The following is a 27,095-nucleotide window of genomic DNA, read 5'->3' as shown; positions in this document are numbered from 1 at the left end:
CTGTTTGCGCTAACCAGTTTTAATACTGTGCGATACTGAACTTTAAAACGTTTACGAATTCTTGTCACGCGTGTTACGATGTTTTCCCCATTATCATATGCAGTTCTCGGGAATCCTGTTCTTGTAGCATGTTTAATAATAGCTTGTTTATAGTCACTTCGGTTCCATAGTTGACAGGGCAGTTGCAGGGGACTCTTGCGCAACAGTTTCTCAAATTTACATAATATTATTTCCTATCTAAAATAATTTGACCGCCCAAATGAAATTTACGCAGCTTGTTTTCCAAATGAGATTTTGCGAGCTTTGTAAAAAAAATGAACTTCTGACGTCATTTCTCTGCGCTTCATCTAATTTACTTATTCGGTGATAGGTGAGGTTCATTCCAAGTTCATAATTTATTATTCAGCTAGTTCTGAACTTCTTGAACTGTGGGTCCCGATTACAAATGAGGTTACAAAGATCAATATCAGAGTAGCGTAAACATTTGAATATATACTTTTGTCGAATTCTTCATCATTAACGACCAACAGTAATACAGTGAGCTTTTGTAATTTTGAACTTTTTAAGAAAATGCGTCAATTTTTTTTATTATAAAAAATGATAGGTCATTCGAAAAATTTAAGACATAATTAAGGAAATGGATTTTTTTTAAATTTGAAAAGCAGTGACTAGTGGAAAAAGTTAAATTATAGGGTAATTGAAATGATAATAATCAGCAACAATAAGCATAAAGCTTATGATGCAAAAGCGATGGCATCATAAGCGGACGACGTTTCTTAAAGGCTTATGATAACAAAAAAAACTCCATGACGTTACACAATTTAATTTTAAATACTATTACACATTACACTGAATATTGATTACCACTTTTTAATGTCTATTCAATTATATTAATTACTTTTAAAACACAAGGATCGTACTCCAGATTCTTTACAGACGTTCATCATATATATTACCGTAATATTGATCAAAATTTCTAAAATATGAAGTCTTAAAATTTTATTTTATTAGAAGTCTATAAATGAAGGTTTAATTCATCAATTAAAAAAGGGGCAATTTTTATTCATTTCAAATGATTACAGAATTCTAAAATCTCACTTAGATTAATTTTATAAAATTCAATTTAATTATTTTTAGTTAATAAAATTCTCACAATTCTGTATATTTTTTACCCGTTATGAAAAACAAATTAACTATTTACGAACTTTTCATATTCCAGATTTTACGAACAGCTTCAAAATCGTTAGAAAATTCCACTTAAGATATTAATTACCTATATTCGGTTAATCTGTAAAATATCAAGTTCGGATCTGGCAAAATCCAACCGTAGCTGGTTCGAAGACATCGATCTTTTATCTCAAAACAGTAATCTAAAGTTGCATATTCCTTACATAACGGTTTTTAATACTAAACAGACTACAAATGATAATTCTGCGTGTAAATCAAATTATCAACTTTACGAATTTTAATGGATTTCCGATAGAAAGATTGATCAGATTTTTAGATTAACCTTCTAATAAATAAACCGTTATGTAATAACGGTGAATAACTAATAACGGTTTGGGCGTCAGATGTTTTTCATTTGGTAGCAAAAAAAGGGAAGAAAAAAATCATTTTGTTGTCTAGAAAAGCCTTTTTCTGCTAACAGGGAATTTAAGAGTCGCTCACTCGCATAAAAATACCCACAAAACATCCAACCCAGCTATTATATAAAGGATCAGCTAAAGGATAGATAAAATTATTAATTAAAACAACAGACACAGTTTTAGACAAAATATTATTACTGAAACTGTTTTAGTTAATTAAGAAATACAGAATTATTTTATATGAAAAGTTTAACCGCGCACCAAAAATATTATATAAAGGATCAGCTAGTTTTTAAAAATTAAAAACGAATATATATATATATATATATATATATATTTGTTTACTCGACGTTTCATGTATTCTCTTAATTCTTATATATACTCCTTAATGGATATCTGAAAGTTTTGCTTTGTTTCTTAATGAATTTTAAAATTCAAATAATAAAAATGCTATATTTTTAGAAGAAATCAAGTTCAATAAATTGATTTACCATTCACATAGATGTCACATTCTTTTCTCTGCATATTTCTCTTTGCTTGCTAACGCAAGTAAAGTGCTCTACCACTCAAAAAACATCAAAACATCTGGATTCTACTTGTACTTTTCTTTAAAATTGGAATGCATGAAAATGCCCTCCAGAAAGTCTCGCAGACGAAACAATTGGACATATTCTTTAAAAAGAGGGAAAAAAGCAGATGGAACAACGAATGCGATGCATCTCATTAAAAGAATTGGCGTCAAGAGAGGATAGCGTTACAAAATAAACAAAACAAAAGCTTCATTCAGAGTCTTTTTTTTTTGTTTAATTTTTATACAATACTTATAAAAGAATTAAACGAAAAAAAAAATGTCATTCCCCAGAAAAATTAGCCAAGATTGATTTTGTTTGACTAAAGTTTTAATTAAAAAAAAAAAAAAACTTTTCAATCAGGCATCTAGCTTGACAACAGAGCAAGCACTTCATTTTTCAAACTTTCATACTAAACTAGCTCAACGAGGTTTCAACTATTATAGATTTAGCGCATACCAATTGACATTAGAACTGGATAACCTTCAAATTATTGGTCGCCATAGTCGTAAAAAAATAATCTAGAAAGAGAATTAAATGAGCACACATGCTAAAATTCAAATATTTGACACTTATAAGTGCAGCTCAAATGGAAAAACGGATATTCGGAAGTCAAATAACGCATCAGATCTACATTTAGTTTACAATTTCCAATTCCTTGTCCAATTTACAGGGATAAAGAAAAACTTGAAACTCGGAAAAACTAATTGTTAAAATTAAAGTAAGGAACTAAACCTTCTAATAATAGTGAAACAAAAAGTGATAAATAAGAATAAGAAAACAGAAACGAGTAAATATATTAATCGGATTTTACATTGCATTTTGAAGCTAAATGAGGAGTGCTTCGGGACATTTTCGTCATTTTAAGTCGCAGTTAGATGACAAGGGCAACTCCTGAACCGGCACACTATTCGTCAAATTTCTACGCCACACCGATACGAGGTCATTTGATCTATGACATAAATATGGTGGATATTCTGCGGAGCTGGAATATGGGTTTTAATGCACAAGAGCCAAACCTGGCCATATGAGCAAAACATAAGGTGAATAGGATATTCAGTGCAATCTGGTGTCAAATAACACTCATTTCCAAGCCAAGATCTCGCCAGGGCAACTCTCATATGCAAATGATCAAACAATTAAAATCTAACTGTTTAAGCTGGTCCTCTAAATATAAGAAAATAACTGTGTTTAATTTCAATAAAATCTCTAGTGCATAATTTGATGTTCACGATTCCTGTAAGTATCATATTGTGATAGACATTAAAGTGGTGTTGTTTTGATAGCTTTACAACAGTTCGGTTTATTGAGTACATGGATACTCCTAATTGAGCCGAATAGAGTGACATTCTATTGTCACTAAAAACTTAACTATCCTGCTCAAGGTTCTTGACCTCCAGGCATTATAGTTGAATGAAAAAATGGTTTAGCAATAATATTACTTAGCAGCTATACAACAGAAAAAAAAAATCACGCGATTAAATATTTGATGCAGTCTGACCTTCACTGCCTACAATGAAATATATAGTGGAAAATCGTACAAAAATAAAGTTAAAAATCCAGAAAAAAAATTAAACGGCAAAATAATTGGCATCATTAAAATAAAAATATTTTGAATTCTAAAATGACATGAAATTTTTTTGGGGCAAGTATATTTTCGGAAGTTACAGTATTAAAAACGACAAAAATCTCGGTTTATTTTTAATTAACGAAATTTCAAAAAGAAAACCGCTCCAAGTTTCACACTCTCATCCCCCTAAATATATTTATACCAAATCTGATAGCTTAGAGTCTGGCATGTGAGCATAAACACACACACAATATTAAAAGAGATTTAAAAAAAAATACTGGAAGGATATAAAGTTCAGCATAAGGTATTGGAAGCAGTGTATATAAGTGACATAAAAGTTGGTTAAAATACTATTAATAAGCTGTATTGCTGGGTCAATTTACTTCAGAACTTTTGCGTAAAAAAAAAAAAAAAACCGTGTCGCAGCTTTAAGTTTATTTAAAGTTCCCATACTATTATACAAACACAACATATACAAAATACAAACATGGTGAACTAAACGTCAAATGGACGTTTTTTTAAATTTCCAACTATCAATTTTTCTAGATTCAAATAAGATAATTCTTTGACCTAGCAAAGAAATTTTCCCAAGAATTACCATTTTTTACTCACTACCTGCCGTGCTTGTGTTATAAAATTTTGTACACTTTTGTGTTGGCAAAGACATTACATTATTTTAATATTTAATTAAATTTTGATCCCATAGGAACAGGTGGCACTTGTTAGTCAATTTCAGAACACAAAATATTTCAAAATTCCCATAACACTTTTAAAATGAATTATATATAAAAAAAATTAGAAAAATAAAAATACAACATCTACTTTTTAATACACTAATAAAAACGAGGTTTTAAAATTTGTTGTACAATTTATAATATCGACTACAGTGGAAAGAATTAAAATTTCCAGATTGTTGTTCTATTCTAGCTGTCGTCAATCTGTGTTGCGAGTAGGAAAAAACAAAATCCCTAAAACAACAAGTGAAGGAAAATCGCTCTACCAACACCGGAAATTACAGCAATCAATTCTACTCAAAATTTATCCAGTTCATTCGATAAACAAGAGACTAGTCATTTTTTGATGTTTTTAACTTTAAAAAATACTGATTTAACAACACAGTTTTTTTTTTTAATATATATAATTTTTAGTCCATTTTCCGGTAATTTCTCCCACCGTTCTTATTAGTTGTTTTCATTTTTCATATTATTTAACCCCCATCCTTTTTTTTTAAAAGAAAAAGCATGGAAAAAAATTATGTGGACAAATCTACAATGTAGAATATTTACTATCAGTTTAACATTGCATTTCTTCCTTTTACTCTACTTCTATAATGGACGAGTGGAAGATTATATATTATATAAACAAGAACTAACATTAATAGCAAAGCCTCAATAATGGAGCATTCTTCTGAATCCCTACACCAAAAACTAGCATTTAATGATTCATTTACAATGCCTCTCATTTCCAAAACAGTATTTATTTGTCAGTATAAAAAGACAAAAGTATGGTAACATCTATTGGCCATTAAGTTTTGCCAGCACAGCCATTACTATTTTGATGGCATTTACAGCAACATATTTATTCGAAAAGCCGTTTACCACATACGGCAATAAAAACAAAATATTAGAACAAGCTTAGTGCAGAATATGAAATGCGTCCGCAGATAACATCTCTATAGAACTGAATCTGTTTATGTAAAAAATAAAAATGAAATCGCACCCCAGTTATTAGATGTGACGAGTTGGCGAAACAAATTATGTTATTATTTAGTAGATACGTAAAATAACATTAAGTAAATTTCAAATTCAGCTGCTTCTATTTCCTTTATTTTCATTACTACCAGCATTTAAACAAAGAAACAACAACCATCTAACTTGCATATACTTTTGGATAAGGATGTATGATTTTTCCAGATGGTCATATTATTCCAAGAGAACTGCGAGTCTAAAGAGTGAAAAACACTGTTTCTGCCCTAAAACTGCAAACCCACATTCATTTTTCATAACAGTACCGTGACGTCAAAAAACTTACCTCGCACACAAAACGGTTGGCTGCTCAGATATTATCATGCATTAACTTGTTTTCAACTCATTTAAATGTTCTGCATGATGGCAAATTTGGAGACTTGATAAATCTGAACAAGAATACTTAAATATATGTTTTATCACTAGTCTCAATCTCGCAATCTATTGAAAAATTGATTTGCAGAAGATAATATACAAAATCAACGAGAGCTTATGATCATCAAATTGGCAATTATTTGCACGCCAAAAGTTAATTTTAGAAACTAAACATTCATTTTTGTCTCATTAGATTATACATATTTGAATCACGTTAGGTAATGTTTATATATACTTCTAAAAATAATCAACTCTCAAAATAGAAGCCCGATTTGGTTCATGCACTTCACCTTTGTATAGCAGTACTTTACTGCTTTTATTAATATTAAATAAACCCAAAACAACATTGATTCACGTTTTTGTTCTTTATTAAGAGCGGATAACACACTAAAGAATTTAATACAAAGATTTAAATGCTTCATTTAAAAAGGTAGTCATGTATTCTCAGATAGCTATGAAGTGCACTGTACAAAAATCAAAATTAAATTAAATGAATAAAAAAAGTAAATACAGGATGTCCGAAATATCTTGGGCAGATTAAAAAATTATGTAAAATAAAAATTATAAAGTACAGCAACAAATATCTTATCTTTAATTATTTACACACGAACAGCTCAAGTTAACAAACCTCAATGTCATATCCTTTGATTGCACACAGTATGTGCAAATTATATTCTATTTCGCACAACGCAATTGCAACTAATAAGTGAAATGTTCAAATTAAATTATCATCACGTAATGCACAGTGCCATTTATCGGATTCTGAAAATTAACAATGTGATGGAACAAAATTTTATGAGCCATGTTAGTAATATCTATCATAAAAAAAAAAGGCACCAATCCTAATTATTCTTTTACATAATTCTGTACAGTGTTCAAGAATTCTAAGAGATCCTTTAATGTGGAACATGAAGACTGGGTGAAAAAGAACCCGCAACTTGTCAATAATAAGTTCTAAACAGACAAAAACAATGGGAATTTAATTTCCCCCATCAAATTATCATAAAAAAACAAACAGAGAAGGTATTTTGTTGAGTATTGTTTCGCAATGAATAGAGGAAAAAATACTTAGAAGAAACAAAATAGGAACTTTTACTGGAATTATCCACGACCGAAATAAGGAAGTTCATGTTTTGATATTACCACTGAATTCAAAAAATGGGTGAATGAAGTCTAGTGTTTTGATATCGTTAAAATCAGGTGCTTATACGTGCAAAATCACTGCTAAATCATTGATGCTCTTGGAATTAAGGATTAAGCAATTATAGATGTTATAACTTTACAAAACCAGTATGTTCCTTACTGCGGAAATGGGTACATGATTAACCAATTGAACCCTTTGATTGCTAACCGTTCAAGCGCTTCCTTCGGGTAAGCGGGATGCGGCCGATCGAAGCGATCGCCGCGGACTCAACTGATGGCTTGCGCCGGAGGAATACGCGCCCATAACGGTCAACGGTTTAACTCCGTCTAAATCATGAATCTATAATTACACATTAAATCTTATCAGTTCGTGCACATAATGGTGGTGCAAACTGATAACTGCTTGAAAATTATAACTATTGCTTAATTAATACAACCAAGTGGTAAATAGTTATAACAACGATTTTTTGATACCTAATCCTGGAATACGAAATAAATGATGTGCTACTACTGAACAACAAAAACAAAATTACGAAAAGACCAGACAAACCCAAGATTTTTCGCAGAATTATAGCAGGTTTTTTTTTTATTACATACTTTTATCTCTGTTAAATTATTATATAGAGATATGAAATAAATACAACCACTTCCTTAATGAGATTTTCTGATGAATATTAACGGTAAGATATGAAACTTGAACCTATACCGGATATTATATAACGGGTATCTATAAAACTGAATCTGTTAATGCATCTTACGAAAGCAGTCTAATATAAGAAAAATCGACAAATCCTGGACAGTATTATTCAAGTTAATTTTGAACATACATACAGGTGAGCATTCCACGATACTTTTTTTATTGTTTTTCTCAGGATATAGTGATTTGGCAAGCGTCCCTATCCTTCTACCAGCTTAAACGAAAAAGTAACAGAAAATAAGCCGGTTTTTCGATATATAACCAGCGCGCGCACGCGCGACGCAACGAGCGAGTTAAAATGCGTTAGCCTTGGATGCAACTATGAAAGGCAATCCAGTCAAAAAATAATTCTGATCTACAACCAAAAAAAAAAAAAAAATTAATAGATCGAACGATTACTTTTGGTTTTGATTCAGAAGGGAAAAAAATGCCACTTCTTCTGATCCTGAATATTCCTACTTTACTTCCTGGTGAATAATAACTTCTCAAAATTGTCATTGCTTTGCAACAAGCACGATAAGATAAGCTTCTTCGCGTTCTGCTGCATAAACAACTTCCGTACGCACGTGTCGAGAATTTTTGGACTTGGCATCTCTTACTAAAAGTGCTGGGCTGGCAATAATCACAACTCGGAGGAAAGTAGAACGGCAAAGATGATTTTACAGCTTTTATCTCTAACGGCTTTGCGCAAATGATAAGTAGGGATCATTTTTGAACGATATTCACGCATTCTTTAAGCGTGAAATTTTGAAAGCACGGAGGCGACATTTTTTGGAATTTAGGTGTTTGTTTACCGAGATCTTTAGTATTATTTTCGTATTTTTCTACATTAAATTGCACTTATTAAAGTATATTTCGTAAAAACTATCATCCACAATGGATATTTCCTCCTCCAATTCCAAGTTCTTAGACATTCGCTTTTGAACGTAAAGATGGTAATATATCACTTAAAAAAACTGTTTTACAGTAAATTTTTGTGTTCCCAAGCCTGGTAAATATGACGAATGTGTTGTAATTCATAGAACATGGTTCTTTTGGTATAAAAACTCCGTACTTGTCTCTTATAAGAAAGAAATCGATTTTTGTGACGTTACAGTCATATGACAAAAGGTAACTATGCATTTTCTAACACTATGTCGAGATTTCACCTCTTGTTAAGTCATTTTTCCTCCTATAAAATCTGAAATTGACGCGGTGCATGAGGCGTGTATCATCACATGGAATTTAAAGAGTGTTTATACAATTGATACGCCCAAAGAGCAATTTGTATATACTTTTAAGATTAAAAAATGAAAGGGTTTTAATAGACTTTTTTTCATGAATCATTTTTTTAAAAATCGTATACTTTTTATTTCGATTTTCGCATGACAAGAATTTACCACAACTTTAAAGGTTTCTATAAAAATAACAAGCGCAAGTAAATTTGAAAATTCATAGTTTAGGAAAAATTTAGGGCATTCAGGAAGAAAAAAAAATCATTTTTTTTTTTCAAAATTTAGGGAGATGATAATTAAAATTCACTTACAGTCATTGTACGTTCTAATTTTCCTAAATAATCATAATTACGATATTCTATCCGATATATCAAAGAAAATATATATATCATTAACAAAATGAACAGGGAATATTTTAACTGTTCGTAACAGGTAAAAAAAAACAAAAAACATTTAAATTACTGAAACTAAACAGAGAGGGAGATGGGAGATGAAATACGATAATTCCTAGAAGCCAAAGACCTGAATTCCATTCTAAAGTTGATATACTATTTTAAAACAAACGTATAAAAAAAGTGAGGGAAAAAAAAAAAACGGGAAAGAAATGGAGTAAAAAATGATATAAACAACAAAACACAAAAAGAAATTCAAAACACTGTTATCTTAGACACTAGTACTACCAATATACACAAACAAAACAAACACTTTTTTTTAACTACATAAATCAGTAAACAGGAAGTAGCTTCTTTTATCTCAGTAAAAAGCCAGAAAAAAATTTCTTTACTTACACCATCTTAGCTAATCGAAACTGAGATCTCTTCCGAGGTGCGTAATACAGGTTTTAGCAAGATGAAAGAGTCATAAATTCCTCTAATGTGAGTTAAAAGGATTTTATGATACTGCTAACCCGGACACTTATGTATTTTACTTTATTTAATTTTTAAGATCAATTTACGTCACGCATATTAGGAAGTCATTTCACCTTTTAGCCGATTATTTACCAGGTCCTACGAATTATAATGTAAAACCCGTTCTCTCTCGGTGCATAGAGTTTATTAAATCAGGTTCGGTCAAGTCACGATATCCAGTAAATTTACCTCAAGTTGCAATGTTTCAAGGTTTGGGTTGATTGTCCTGTATTTTTCTCCCTTTTTATAATTTTTTTTTCTAAATTCAGAAATATAAATCCATATAATTATAATGTTATCTGCATAAAGATAGTTGCCGTTGCGAAACGAACATTTTTATAAATATTTTCCGAATTGCTATCAAAATTAATGAGGGTCATAGAAAGTGTCACGTACTGTTTTAATGATTGCGCTTATCAACCGTTAATGGCCTGAAATCACTTTAATGGATTTAAGTGAACACAGCACAAAATTTGTCTTGGAAAATCTTAACTTTCTCTTTCTTTCCATAAAGCGAAAGTGGTCATTCAAACGCCTCTCTCAATAGATATATGCCTAAACATTATTTGAAAATTTATTAAAATTACAGAGTCTTTTTTAAAATGCATTATTTGCTTATTTCAAAATACTTTATTTAAAATAGTCTGGGATTGATAATATATTTATTAATTTATTTGTTTACAATGCTTCATACTCTTTTTGAAATGACATTCGTTTCCCTATAGCTTTTGAAAACTCGTAATGGTTACGAAAATTACATCATTAATTCTAACAAGAAGGGAAAACGGAAATTATTTCAGGACATGGTGAAAACTACAACGAAGTTAATGTCAACACTGAAAATCGGGCGACATTTCAGCACCATTTATCATCGATTTTTAAAACAGTTATGGCTAAACTTAAATATTGTTTAATAAGTTATTTGATCAACAAATAACGTTACAAACAGTTTTCCCCTGCACGTGCATAAACCGCATCTGTGCATATCATCGTTCTTCCGTACGAAGTTATCTAGAACTTTTATAGCTACTAGTGTCCTCCAGTGTAAATAAAGAATGTTTTCATCGTATCTGCCAGCCTCGTGCCTGTGAAGTCTTATATAAAGAGCATTTCCATCGTGTTAGCGTGCCTCGTGTGTGTCTGTGAACTTTATGAGTTTCAGCAGTGCGCGAATGAAGGCCGCACGCCAAATTTGCAGAAATATTAAAAAAGCTCTCAGGTTCTAAAAATATCCGAAAGCGAAGTTTAGTACTTCATAGATAACCACCGAATAACAAAATGTTCACAGTAACACGATATGATGGTGCCATCCCACCTCATAAAATGCAAAAATAATTGCAGAAAAGAAGCTAAGCAATTGCTCTTACTATTCAAACTATCCACAAACGTAAAGTAACAGAGAAAGAACTACAATGGGTCACAAAATGAAATATACAGCAATTATGTACAACTAAATAAATTAAGAAAAAAAAAATGAGAAAACACTACTATACACAGTTAAACAGAGGAAAAAACATCAGATGTGTCATAAAAAAAAGGAATTAAATGATCTTCAACTGCCTAATATCATGTGTATATATATATATAAATATACACACAAATCAGCAGAGATGTAAAACAGATAAAATATATGCAGGAGAAAAAAAAAGTAGTAAATATTAAAAGAGGGCTAATATTAAATTAAAAAAAAATATTACAGATAATACAAAAAAAAAAACTTATTAAATTTTTAAAAATGGCTACATGATTATGTTCATAATTATAAATATAAAAAGGAAACTGGTCAATAAAATTCTCAATGCATAAAATATTCAATAAATTAAAGTAATTCAGCCTGCAATTCATATTCACTGGCACTGTTTTATCAGCTAAGATTTGTATTCAGAAACAAACCCACATTATTTGAAAGTATTTTTCATTTTTACTGATAGCAATGAGAAGTTTTAAAAACACAAAAAGAAGTAATTTAAACAACTATTTCTCACAATTTGCAATAATTAAGGTACAGTTACTTCTTAATCTGCAAATCAAAGTGAATATTAAAAATAATGTAATCAATTTATTTTATTTCCATTATTTGAATAATTACATAATTTAAATTAAAATTCTTTAAAAAAAGAAGAAACTTGATTATTAACGTGTTCATGGATAGTAAACAGTCTGATGAATTATAAAAATAAACATGAAATATTTTCCATGTCCATGAATGTGTTTACAGTGAATATGTTTTAACCCTAATTTTAAAAGATTTCTAACAGCCCATCTGTTATTAAAACTTTCATGTTATAAAAAATAATAAATGAACCAAACATGAAATTAGTTTCAGTTATCCTATAAACAAACATATAAATAAATTTTAAAAAAAATCAGTGGAATAAAGCAAATTGCCATTTAAAAATATTTCGATAAAAATGCATAGCGCAATGTCTGTTTTTACTACATTAAACCGAAATAATTTTGATTATTTTATAAATGTTAGTTAAAAAAAAAAACCTTTTGAAGACCACTAAATATTTTATATTGATTAATATTGTATTTCTTTCTATTATATTAGTGAAGATATTTAAGTCTAATGTTTAATGTTTTAAAATTATAACCACAGGTTACTATTTAGATTATATATTACATAAATTTTAATACACATCAAAAATTCATAACAAGTGAATTTAAACAAATGTAGGATTTTGCCATTTATTAAAATTGTTAAAAATTTTAATAATTACTATATGAGGGTTGCTTATAAAAAAGATAGAATTGCAATCAATGCTTATAATGTTAGTTAGTATTTGAGTGCATTCACATTCAGTTGATGCCCTCAGTTTATTCACTGTGGCCAGACAACAAGAAAAAATATTTTTTATACATCTTTGCACAAAGTAATAGCTAAATTCTAGTGACTATGTGGAAATGAATGTTGCAAGTTCAGGTAAACATATCCAGTCATAATATTTTGCAAAAGCTGAAATCATATAATCAATTCGTAATTTGCAGAGATGTTTTATACATCTCGGCAAAAAGTAATGTCATTGACTAAGTTCTAGTGATTACATGGAAATGCATGTTGTAATTTCAGGTTTATATAGCCAATCATAATATTCTGAAGGAAAATTCTATTTATTTACTGACAATTGTCCTATAGAGTTAACACTTAATTTCACAAGGCAATTCTCTATTAACAAAGAATTGCAAGTAGTAAAGTAGTTATAATTGCGACAGTTCACAGAGCTATTGTTTATAAAAATGTATTTTAATGACAGAAAAAAAAACTAATAAATGATGACTAGATTCTACATTTACATTATTAACTTGAATTATAAACTGTTTTTTGAAATAGCTGAAATAACTGTTTTTATGTTTCATCAAACAAATATAAAAGGCTTTTTTATGAGGTTTCAAACTCTTAAAAGTTTTTTCTGAAGTGCATCATGATAGAAACTAATGTTTTACATGTGTGGCAATATTGAACAGAAAAAAATAAAAATGCTAAAAGTTAAAAATATTATTTACTCAGACTGAACTCTTAAAAATCCTATTTATAATGATCAAGAATACCTGTTCATGCATTAAACATCATTAAAAAAACAAAAGTAGTAGGTAGAGTAGAAATAGTAGTAGTAGCAACAACAGCAGCAATAGTAGTAGAGTTTAATATCAAGTCAATAAGGGTTTGATATTAAAAATAATAATAACTACAAGAAATTACTAAAAGCGTAAACAATTTTTTCCATTTGTAAAATAATCAGCAATTCAAAAATAAATATTCCAACTAATTGCATTTTAGAGGCAAATTTTATTATTGTGTGTTGTCTTATGACTAAGTTGACACATACAACTTTTTTTTGTTAAATGAATGTTATTTCTCAGAAATAAATAACTTTGGAATGTATAACATTGCTACCATGTTGACAACACTCTATTTATCAAATGAGAAAAAAAGTAAATTTTGAGATGTAAACATAGACTGATTCTTTAATTAAACAATGATTAAAACAATACGTGAAACAGTCTAAATTAAGAATAAGGATTGCTATACACAAGTCCAACCAATGTACAAGTATTTTCAGCAATAATCTTAACGAATACTATGACAGAATTTGATCATATCAAAGTTACAGACAGCTAAAATTCAGAGATAACTTAAATAACGGTTCTGGCCAAAAGAAAAGCTTTCTAATAGTTTATTAGATTAACTCTAGAATATAATAAATCAATAGTTTAATTTTTACAGCATAAAGCATTTTCATGTTATAATTAAGAAGGAAGTATATTATAAGGCAATATTTTGTATTAAAAGTTATTTTTTAAGCATCCAAAGTTATTAATGGCCAAAAAATCTCTATATAATTATCACAAGTTACTGCTTAGTTAATTAATATAGTTAGAGAAAACATTTCAGTAAAAAATCAGTAAAATCAGTCGTATTACAATAATATTTCAGAGTATTTGAAAAAATTTGACAACTTGAAAATAATTGATCCTAATGTTTACATATCTTTCCTCCCTTTAATTAAATGATCAATAACATTTTCTAAATAATATTTCCACTATAATTTATAATTTAAAAGTAGTTGCATATTTTATGTATCTAACAGTTACATTTTCATACTATTTGTGACGGGATAAAATCTCACTAAAAAGTATTAAAAGTTTAAGAAGGATTTATTACTTTGCTTTATTATTAACAAAAAGTTTTAATAAAAATTTAGCAAATAAGCAGAAAATAAATAATGAGCAAATACTTAAATAAGAAGAATTAATTTTTTTTTTTTGCTCATTTCACAACGAATTATATTCACATACCCCATTAATATGTTAAAATCATAACTTTTTAATAATTCAAAGTGATTTTACAAACAAATTTAAATTCAATAAATTAGAGTTTGTAGTAAATATACTTTAAAGTATTTATTATTTTTATTAATATATCAATGAAACTCCTAAGAGATCTTATTTTATACTCAAAATTAATTCATAACATGTGGCTCATAACAGTATTTACAAAAACTTTCCTAGAAGGGATATGAATGTAAAAATAAAAACATTCATAAACTATAATTTGTTAAATACATCTGTTCATTAATTTTAAACAAATAAAGAAGCATTTTAATAGAGCATTATCATTAAAACTTCATTATAAATAAAACAAATCAATTGATTACCATCAAAATACCTACTATTTTAGTCCTTAAGAACTAGGGTCAGAGTGTCACAGTCTTATTATTTCATCAAGACTGGAAATGGGTTTAGCAATAAAATCATACTTACTATTCTGGTAACAGGGAAGTTCTAAAATTTATACTAAGCAAACCATAAGCGAAAATTACAAAACTTCTTCACAGAATAAAACAACTACATCCCCACTGTTTGTTTTGCCAATCATTCATAAATGGTTTTACAAATGAAAAATAATGAACAAGGATATGTGAACATACAAATGCTACTAATCACAAAATACAAGAAAACATATATGGTAATCAACCTTTACTTCCTTCTATGCAAAAAATTAAAAGATGAAGAATATTAAAATTAAAAGATGAAGAATATTTAATAAATAATCCACATTATGATTAGGGGGAAAAAAAAACCCCACCTATTTTTCAACAGAAAATGCATCAGATTATTAAAACTATATAAAAGCAAATTATAAGTACAGCAAATTTCAGAAACAATATTCTTTAAATTTTACAATATAGAGTACATATAAAAATAATACACTTCATTTCTATACAAAATATCTCCAAGAACACATCACACAACCTAGATATTTACGATTTTTCTTGTCTACATAGCATAACTATAAGTATTCATAAAACGAATAAAGAAACCAATAAACATTAATTAATTATACACATTTACTTAAAAAAAAAAAGATCGGTAATGTAACAGCCGTTTTGTAATGAGTGTTCTAGTTTCACAAATCATATTTATTTAGCATTTTGTAATTTTACAATATATATGCATACTGTAAACAATAGGAGTTTTGAAGTGACCTAGTTATTTTGTTCATATTTCGCATGCAAGTTTTAAAAAATCTGGCACATCAGAGTAATCGAAATGCAAAGTGATTATTTTATAATGTATAAACTTACTATACTTAATAAGAATATACTGTCTGTACTTACCGCACACGCAGTCGGGAGTAGCTGCTCGAGAACGTTTATGATCTGCCTGCTGTGTTTTCAAGAATTTTTCAATAAGTGCAGATATTTTCACGTTGATCTTTAACTGAGACAGGTATGCATGGCTGTAGCTTTTATTACACTTTCTACACACAAAAGATTCGGTTTGGGATACTGACAGAATGCATTTTTTCGAATAAGTGTGGCCACATTTGAGGGTGACAGGATCAGTCATAACATCACAACACAGGGAACATAGAAAAAAACTCACATTAAATTTCATATCTTTGGTAACCATTTTTCTTGCTTTTTCAATTAAACCAGCCACGAAGGTTTCGAGGCATGTCTGATCCAGGAAATCCGAACTGTAAGCACTAATATAAGCATTCAAAGCATCATGAACTTTACCGCGTTTCAAATAAGACTCAACTAGACTCTTTAAAAAATCAACAGCCGTAGAATCTTGAATTTCTCTATTTAAATTTTCGTTGCGTTTACTACTATTCTTATTATAAATTGCTTGCAGGTCGGATTCTCCCATATTTCAAAAATAATTACAATCTCTGAATTACATAATAAAGTCTACTTGAACATTTAGGTTCAGAAATAGGCCACTTAGGTTCAGATTGCACAGGCACGAAATGCATGGTTGGAATCATCATTTTAAAACAGAAACGTAGATACACGGGTATTTAACACACACGCAAATGAATCGAAAAATGCTACAGTAGATGAAAAGTCGAGAGAATTGAGTATCTGCATTTTACACACTCGAAAGCAAACGCTCGATTGACAGTTTTCGCCAGCAGCGCCCTCTCAATATGTCAGTAAAAGAGGTAGTTACATAACAAAACGTCATGCAACGTCACGAACTCCCAGATACCACCTCACGTATAAGTAGTGTTTCAGGTTTATTGGCCTCTCTGAATTGGTATTTTCTCCACTATTGTAAAGTCACGTGCTTTTTCACAAGGGGATGGTTAAAAACTACAACTAGAAAATATTGTGAAGTGAATGCAAATCTTATCTCGGCATCACGCGCATGCTAATGATTTTGTACGGTATGTAAGCATCTTACGATGTGAGAGGCCTTTTGATTACATAAATAAGGTAGAAATGTGGTTTCTGAAAATCCCTCATTAGAAATTATTACACTATTCTGAGTAATATAATTGTATCCAGACAGAGCCAGATTATGAAACAAGCAACTATAGGTGGGGCCGGAGGATTAGACATATTTTTGCAGTTTTTTCAGGATTATCACTTTTGTGTTTTCATTCGATTCAAAAGTGCCGGGTACTCGAACATAATCAAATTAGAATCAACAGTCTTTTAAGTTTCTGAACTTTTTACTCATGATTTTGTCAAGTTTCCAAATAAATTAACAAACAATTGCGCTCCTTTTTTTACTTACTTCTGACTTACACTTCAACAACTCAGCAAACTTTGGTAATTTAGGATCCATTTAAGAAATTTGTAATTACGTAAATATATATATATATATATATATATATATATATATATATATATAATTCTAACATGATTTGTTGCTTTTTAATATAAAAGCTGTTCAGTCAGATGATTAAATAGTATTTAGATTGTATTAAAAAAGTTTTGTCCTGTTTTTTTCTCTTGTTTTTATAAAACTATTTTTAATTTTGAGTATTTTTTATGGCGAGATACTGAAGCCAACTTTCTTCAAAATAACTACCCCAAATTAAATTTTTGATATTTCACTTTGTCAAAATTTACAATTTAAACTGCTATTAAACTTAAACTATTAATTAACTATTAATATCATTTTCACAGGTAGACAGACATAATTATAGAAATGTTTTTTCCAGACTCAGGAAAGTCTGTAGCATGGAGATAAATCAAACTCTTGGGTTCATTTTTTTTTACTATTACTATACTTTTTCTTTATATACTTCGTATATAAGAAAGTAAAAAAAAAATAATAAAGTGAAATGAAATCGGGAAATAAATTTTTAAAGAATAAAAATAACGAAACAACCAATTTAGAGAAATACGTTCAAGCAGAGATACATCAATAGAGTACTAACTGAAATATACAGCGTTGATCGGGATGTTTTTTAATAATGAAATATTTAACGGATAATTAATTTCATGTAAACTTCATTAAAATATTATTTCAGTATTTGCGAAAAAAATTTTATTTATACGTCGCATACGAAAAAGTGAAAATCTATTTTAATATTAATACGCGATAGAAATCCAACGCATCCCGAATAAATACTATTTAAACTTAATTTAATGCAAAATGTTACTTTGCATAAAATAACTTTTAATATAAAATAACTTTGGGTACTTTTATATAAAATAACTTCGTGTACTATAAAATGCTACAGTACACGAAATAATTCTATCGCCTGCGATTTTATTTTTAATGAGTAATCTTTAAAGATGCTTTTAAAATAATAATAATTCATTTTAAACCAAACAATAAAAGTGGAGTTGCTCAAAGTCATCCCTTTGCTAGGATATGGAGTATTATAAATTTCTTTGTTTCAAAATCGTCTGCATCTATTTAATTATTAAAAACTGTGAAATATGAACCGAATTTCAAGAGAAAATTGGATGGAAAAGATCGCTTGCTCTGGAAAAAAAATATGATGTAAACAGCATTTATAATCATTAAATTATGTAATACGTTATGTGCAAGTTTGGTTTTCTTTTTTCTCCTAAGAAATATACTTTGTTTCTCCATAAATGATCCAATTATATGAATATTCGATTTTTTTACTGATATTAGATACTTCTCGAGGTAGGATCCGATCTCAATTAAATAGTGAACATCTATAATTGGCTTCATTTAGAGAAAAGAACTGGAAAATAATCCCATTAATTTATTTATAAAGAAGAAACGTATTATTTTCTTGCCTTCAGAATATATAAATAAATTATTTCTTTCACCGAGTTTTTTTTTAGAAAAGCTGTAATTAAAGTAAAGCATCGAAACTTTTCAGTTTTTTCATCTCTTGCTATTGATAAGATTTTTTTTTTCTTATGTAAAAAAAAACGAAGGCGTTATATAATTTTTTTATATAATCAAATTTTATCATATCATTTTGATAAAACACGAGGTGATTGTATTCTTCTTTTTAACTTTGACTATATGTTTGGCAAATAAAATAGCTGAAACTTAACAATAAAAGTCAAAGCAGCTGTTACTGTATATTTTATGAATACGAAACAATAACATGTTTTTTTGAAGCGCAAGTCATTGATTTCTCGAAAGATTAAATTTGCACGGATTGAAAAAAAATTATTAGTCATCAATTTACCACGAACCTGTTTGTTCTGCATAAAATAAAAATACGCAAATAGAGATGTGTTTTATCTTCAACTGAATTAAGCAAACCTGATTAAATCAGCAGAGGTTTTAAGTGACTTTGCAATCTGATAGCACAGTACAAGTGCATTATATAAGATGAAATTTACGTAATCAGTTACTCAGTTCAATTGTTCAAAAAATTTGATAACCCCTTTTTAAGGATTTTAGAAGAATTTGAAGTGTTGTTACCTATGATATCTAGTCATCTCTTTGATGAAAATTATTTTTATTCCAAACTTTCAGAAATTAATTTACTAGTAATCTGTTCTCTTTTTTTTTTTTTTGACAAAAGTGAATCATTCTAAAGTTGAAAAAATTTGTAATAATAATTTGGAAATGATACAACCATTAAATATTTTGAAGAAGAAAAATGTATTTCAATTTTGTTATCACAATTCTAAATCATTTTGTCCATCAAAAGTTTTTTGAATAACTCTGATGTCAAAAAGTTTTCATGATATATCACAAAATTTTTGGAGGCTGCTTTAAAGTTTATATCCTTTCTATTCCATAAATGGAATAACCTTTAAATCGTAAACCCGAAGAAGTCATAAATTCAAAATCAAAATCAAATTCAGTTGCAAAATCTGTTAGAAATAAGTAAATTAAAATTGAAAACATCCATCAAACTTGTGGTGGCTTAGAGGGCAAATGTAATTTAAGCCTTTTTCACAAAAAAGAAGGGGAAAAAAAAAAAGCTTCTTTACATAGGTTTCTGTTTGGTATCCATGAAAACCAGAGCTCTAATGAAATAACATTTTGTACCCGTGTAAATCAATATTTTCCATCTCAGCCTTCATTTGGTCACTGATTAAGGTGGTACATTTCGAAACTGAGGAGTGTTAGTAAAATTTTAAGTATTTAATCACAATTTTCTAACAGTTTGCGTTGATATTGGATTGAATAATTAAATTAAAGGTGATATAATTCCAATTCAGAAACACGAATTTTGCGGTCTAATATCTTCAAAAAGAGTTTCCTAAATATTAATTTCTAATTGAAATTTTTTTGTCTATTTCTTTTATGTAACAAAATACAGGGTGGTTATAATTAAAGTTCCACTTTGAAATGGTCGTAAAAGGAAAACCATTGGATCAAATATTATTAAATTTGTAATAGTTTAAAGGAGATCATGAGAATTTCTTTTCTGCCCCCCCCCAAAAAAAATAAAGTTCAAAAACTCATCCTCAGGGTTGAAATGGAGCTATATCAAGCAAAATAGGACATGAAGACAACGGTTAAAATGTGTTTAATAGTTTCTGAAACGTGTTACAAAGCATGTTCAATGTGTGCTATCTCAAAAATCACTGTTTATGGTGATAATCTAAACAATTTGACAGAATTGAAAAATCTGCGGCACACCGACATGTGCATAACATTCATCCTGATATGCTGAGATCTACTGTTGAGAATGCAGTAATGCGATTTAACTTGCTTTCAGAGAATGGTAAACGCCACATTGAACATTCTTTGTAACACGTTTTTGGAACGATTAAACATATTTTAAACCGATGTCTTCATGTCCTATTTTGCTTAACAATATTGCATATAGCGCCATTTCCCTCCAGGTGGTGAGTTTTTGAACTTCTTTTTCTTTTTTGGCGGAAAAGAATTCCCATGACCTTCTTTAAACTATTACCAAAATTGATAACATTTGGTCCAGTAGTTTTTCTTTTATGACCATTTCAAAGAAACTTTTTTTATAACTTTTATTATAACCACCTTTAATTATAACCACCCTGTATAATGCTAAAGCTATCCTTATTTCAAATGAAGTTTTTAGTACATCGGTACATAATTGTTTACTTATGGTCACAACTGTAAAAAGAAAAGTTATTTAATTCTCTTTAAATCTTAAAAGTTTTTACGATTTAAGACAAATATATATATATATATATATATATATATATATATATATATATATATTGCCTCACTTAAATCAAATTTTAGATTAATTTTTTAACATCTTTATTTAATTTGATTTGTTTCATACTTCAGAAGATTATATATTGTACTCGATGTCATCACCTACTTCTCAGAGTTTGTTTGTAGAGACATTGTATCAGATTTTTGCTTCTTAGTAACAAGATATTAATTAATTTATCAGTTTATCACATTTAAGCGTGGAATCAATCGATCGCACATCTTTCAGCGTAATACTGACGTGCGCCTGGGCATGGTTTAAAATATACAGTTAGACGTTTTGATGACACGTGAGCTTTTTTTTTTTTTTTTTTTTTTTTTTTTTTTCATTCTAAATGTTGAAAACTTATAGAATGTTCTTAGTTAATATCTCAAAATAAATGAACAAAATACCAGTGGAAGTGTTTCATCCTTGACTCGATCGCATATCTATATAATACTAGCTGATATACCCAACGTTGCTCGGATTTCAAATGCTTTCATACTAGTGTTTATTTTAAAAACTACTGTTATAAAAATATATTATTATACACGGAATCCTTTTATCGTCTGACAAGGTTTAATTAAAATGAGAATATCAGTTGAAACAGACGATTTTTTAAAACCACCGGCAGATTTCTTTATCTCAAAAACATCTGCGTCTGTTCAATTATTTATTAAATTTTGAAAGATGAATGAAAATTGAAGGCAACATTGTATTGAGATAAAAGTGATATCATTAAAAAGGTAAAGATTTAAATTTTTAGACGATAAAAAAAATATATTGTGGGATAACTTGTTTGAAAGTTACTTCAAAAAAATGGTAAACTTTTAGTTAATTTTTAATGAATTGATTATTTAAATAACTTTTACATTTTTAAAAGTTGGCAGTATTCTTTCTCTTGTCTGAAATAATATGTGGCAGAATTTGGAAAAATTAGTCTTAGCTATTTAGGAGGAGATTTGGAACTTACACGTATACATGCATAGTCACAATGACTTTTATTTACATTAAGATGGTCCATTTTGTGTTTAATTCTGTAGTACAATCTAGAAAATGGAGCATGCATTTTTTTTACTCTTTTTGTGTGACCGATTGCCTCTAAAATTAGAAACAAATCAATACATTTGGTGTCAAAACCCTGTACCGAATTTCACTTAAGAAGCTAATTTCATACACAGGAATTGACCAACCGACTAGCAAACTTGAATTAAACTCTCTAGGGGTCTTTAAGCTGTGCTAATTTCAGGGTTTCTTTTCTTTTCTTTTTTTTTTTTTTTTTTTTTCTCCTCCATGACTTCCAAAATAAGATAATTTTTATTGATTTTAATTTAATCATAATATAAGCAGTTTTAAATAGCAAAATTTGAAAAACTGAAATAGCAAAACATTAAATTGAGTATATTAATTAATTTACTCAATTAATTAATTTCTATTAAATTAATTAAATTGATCACTCTCAGGAGAGTTGGTTTTGTTACATAGTGCATAAAAATGCAAAATTTAAATGTAAAAGAAATTTTATACAAAATAATTAAAAGGCACAAAATTTTTTGAAATGCTATTTATTATCGGATCAGGTATTTTTTTTAATTGTAGAGCAACATGCGCTTTTTAGAACTATAAAATAATGTAATATAAAACTTATAAAAAGTAATTAAATATGAATAAGATTAGAATTGTCTTCTAAAATTTTAATAATATTTTATCTTAACACAAGGTTCGAATATAAGGCTTTTGTAAATTTAACGGAAATACAATATTAAACTATCTTAGGGGGGGGGATATCGATAAAATATTTCGACACCTCTGGGCACTGTTAAAGTTGCGGGTTCCTTAAGAGGCTACTGTGCCTGTTTTATAATTATATAGGAAATTCCGTGTTAGCAGTCAAACTATTGGTGAATTTGATTCAAACTTGAACACAGATCCATAGTTCTGAGGATAAAATTACACTAAACTTAAAACTAAAATTACATTCAACTTGCTGTGTTTTTTAGTCATTGTGTTAACGTGCAGATAAACATGAGACAGATTGTTTGCATTATATATGTTTAATATAATATTAATAAATAAGAAAGATGACAACTTTAATATTTCTTTTTACAGTTCACAGGAGTAAGACCAATTAAAGCCATGCAGCCTTTACAATTTGATGGTATAAATTATAAATATTATGTAACTTCAAACAGCCAATTAAAGCGAAAATCTCCCGCTTTCATGTTACATAATTATTGCACTTGAGAAAAATATTTTGAAGTTAACGTTTCATGTTCTTAATGACGTTCGAAATCGCGTGCATTTTACAGACATAATAACTTACGTAAACAGCCAGCATGAGGTCATTGAATATTTTCTACTTGGGACTTCGTAATTCCTGGTACTTAAAAGTTCTGAATGTTAATGATCACCTAGCCATGCTTGGTTTCGTATTTTTATTATTTGGTGCTAGCTGTGCGTAAACGTTCCGCGAAAGATTACAACCTGGTAGGGGGTAAAGGCATAAAAAATTGAGTTATAAGCTGCTTTTCTTTCTCGCTGTTATTTTTTTATGTTTGCTGATCATTTAATGTAAAATTATTCTTTTTTCCGTTCGTGTAAATAAAGATAATCCTATGGAAAACTAATCTTCAACGGGTGAACTTCGAAATACTCCTTACTGCCCTTCTCTCCTCCCCTCTTCACCCCAAAATTTTCAAATTTCTAATAACAAAAAAGACTGAAACAAACAAAAAACGCTTTATTTTAATGCCTCATAGTAATATCATGCACGGTTAAGAGGCATAGAAAATTGATGTAAATGCAATGTTCGAAATTTTATGCTAAACAGTAGCATCATGCATGGTCAGCAGATATAAATGATTAATGCAAATACATTTTGTACAAATATTTATGCTGCATTATGTCACCATGCATGATCAGAGAAATATATGATTCGTGCAAATTTATGCAAAATTTTATGCAGCATAGTAGCATTATGCATGATCAGGAGGCGTAGATGATTAATGTGAAAGCATATAGCACGACATTTTATAAAGCATAGTTATACTATGCAAGATCAGCAGCTATAAATGTTTAATGTAAAAACATTGCACAAAATTTTATACAGCATTAGTAGAATAATGCATGATCAGCAGGCATAATGCATTGCGCAAAATTTTATGCAGCGTAGTAGAATCATGCATGATCAGCAAGAATATATAATTTGCACAAATTCATTGCACAGAATTTTACAATTTTCTCAGGACGGTAACCCCATAGGTGGCTGCAGATTGTGGAAGATAAGAGTTAGATAAATTGCGCAAAATAAATATATAAATAAAAATAATTTTTTTTAATTAAAAAAAAATTGGTAGCCAAAGTTAACAAGAACGGGAAAGATTTTAGCATCGTACTAACGAAAACAGACCAATACTTACAATGAATGCATAAAAAAATGTATTATACAAAATTGAATAAATTTTAAAATCATGAAAAGTACAAAATTTCATAAATATTGAAATGATCAAAAATGCAAAATTTCATAAATGTTGAAATGACCAAAAGTGCACATGCAGCTGTGAATGACATGTTGTACGAAACTCGCAGAAAATAATCTTTTACTAAATGGAGTTAGGATCCTTTGCCTCACGTACAGCAATTTCAATGTGCCGACTTTTCTTATTTACAATTTGTATTTATTGCATCTGCGATTTTTGTACTTTTTTCCCGGAATTTCCCGTGTTTTCAAATACAGTCTACGTGTGAAATTCCGTTCCATCTCGTTCTTTTTTTTCGTGCAATTCCTCTAAACATGGTAATTTCTTGTTTGGAAATATTTGTTCCACATTACTTAACATTCGGCTGCATTAAGAAAATATTGTTGAAGAAAGCCGTATGCACCCACTTTTAACAAAATTATAGTTTTACGAGTTGAATTATCATTAATACTATTATTTTTCATAACTAATGGTTAATGGTTAAGTATTCATAGGGATGGCACCAAGAATTGCTTCTTTTTATGATACCCAACATTATTAGTAAGCCAAAAGGATTTAATTTAAACATAATTTTGAAACTTACTTCAAAATTTATAATAGATAGGATCAACGTTTTTTAAAAAGCCAAGGCTTGGTTGATGACACAGAAAACTTGTTTCATAACAAAGTGTTATCATTAAAAAGGCGTTTTAAACTTTAAAAATAATGAAAAGCCATTCAGTAACACACAAAGCAGAAGAAGATGAGGTTTAAGATTGCCGAATGTGACGTGATTTGTTTTTCAAATGATTGTCAGTTTTCCCTCCAGAAATGAGAAGCACGCGCTTTCCTATTATTTTATACGTAATTGCTTTCACAAGTCTGGCATAAATTTATGATGTTTCCCAATGAGAAGGAAATATTTATTATTTACACACTCATTTTTTTGAAACACGCGCGTGCAAAAACCTTTAGCAACTTGAATAGTTTAAGGTTTTACGTTATATAACTCCTTCCCTTTTTACTGCAATTTTATGTGTTTTCGCTATTTTTCGATGTATGCCCATAAATTATGCTGTCTTGAGTACATTACTTTAAAATGTAAAGCTTAACAAAAAGAAAGCAAAAGTATGGGTAAAAAACTTTTCTTTGCTTTATAATTTATGACGTACCGTAAATATTTTATCACTTTGGCGAACAATTTAAATTTTAATAATAATAAATTGATCCAGTGAATTGGCCGACCCTCCAGAAAATACCCGATATCTCGCGGACATTTATAGCCGCAATGAAAGTTTTACGAGAAGTCTGGCATGATTTCTATCTTAGCATTCATTAACTATCGCCTATTTTTCATATGCAGTTGGAGCTTTACATGATTAGAGCTGAAATCCAAATACAGTGAGTGCCCTCTAGTGAACCAGGCTGGCGTCTCCAGCCTTATGCTTTCCTATATGAGTTTGGCTTGCTTCAGTGCTTACTGCATTCTTTACTAGCTTTTATTTTGAATTTTGAAACATGCTGAATACTCTATAGCATGTGCTTTTAGTCAAATACTGGACTGTAAAATCTTGCGATTAGGGTTTGACGGGTTTTTCAAACCCGGGTTTAAAAAACCGGTCTTTTAATGTAAAATTTGTCACATTTAAAAACCGGTTTTCCGGAACACCTGGATATTCCTATTCTTCTTCTTCTTCTTCTTCAAAAAAGAATTTTATTGGTTGGGACCGATTTATCTAGCAGTTGAAGGCATAGGGCGAATACATGGCAATTTATTAACAAGTGAAGGTATATTTGAATTTCTGTTAAATGAATTAAAAAATTTAAACACTGAAATAAGTTTGAAATTATTATATGATTTAGAAGAACGAATTCAAGAAAGAAGACAAGTAGAATTAGCAACTCTTTTGCTGTATTTGGAATATCCACAAAATATTTTTAGTTCAGCGAAGAACTACATTTTTTAGCTTCAAAAACCGAAATTATTAAGTTATCAGGAAAGATATTGCCTAGAATATTTCCAAATTCTTACGCGGAAAACAATTCTGATGAAGAGTAAATCGAAGAAACTACTCATCAGAGTAATGCTTTTTTAAAAGAAGCCATGGAAAAATCAGATCATAAATTTCTTGAAGGCCCTGAAGAAAAACTTACAAATCCAAAGACACTGAAAACTGAATTTTCATTATTTGAGGTAACGAATGAAAGAACAAAAATAAATAAATAAATAGATTCGTTATTTGATGCCATGAAAACTATAAAATCAAGCTTAGTAGCTAGTAAATATTTTCTATTTCAGGCAATATTGTCTTCAAAAGAAGAACAAAACTTAGCCACCGTTCAGTGGATATTTTAAGTTTTTTAAAATCCTATTTTCTTAGAAGAAATTAAAATTAGTGAAAATAGTATGTAAATATTATTTGAAATTTTTGTTTGAGTTTTCGTTATTTTGT

The 27,095-nt window shown here is 29.1% G+C and overlaps 1 protein-coding gene across 1 annotated transcript in view; it reads right to left on the bottom strand.

Moving 5' to 3' along the window:
• LOC129959446 (LON peptidase N-terminal domain and RING finger protein 3-like) overlaps positions 1-16,731 on the bottom strand; it is a 37,253-nt gene extending 20,522 nt beyond the window's left edge. Inside the window, exon 1 of the mRNA XM_056072277.1 lies at positions 15,930-16,731. Coding sequence (XP_055928252.1) covers positions 15,930-16,467 — 538 coding nt within the window. The 5' untranslated portion in view covers positions 16,468-16,731. The remainder of the gene's footprint in view (positions 1-15,929) is intronic.
• Between the last annotated feature and the right edge of the window lie 10,364 nt (positions 16,732-27,095).

The sequence above is a fragment of the Argiope bruennichi genome, chromosome X1, assembly GCF_947563725.1.
Source record: "Argiope bruennichi chromosome X1, qqArgBrue1.1, whole genome shotgun sequence".
Taxonomy (NCBI): Eukaryota; Metazoa; Arthropoda; class Arachnida; order Araneae; family Araneidae; genus Argiope; species Argiope bruennichi.
The sequence above is the reverse complement of the archived record's forward strand: the minus strand, read 5'-3'. Positions and strand labels throughout refer to the sequence as shown.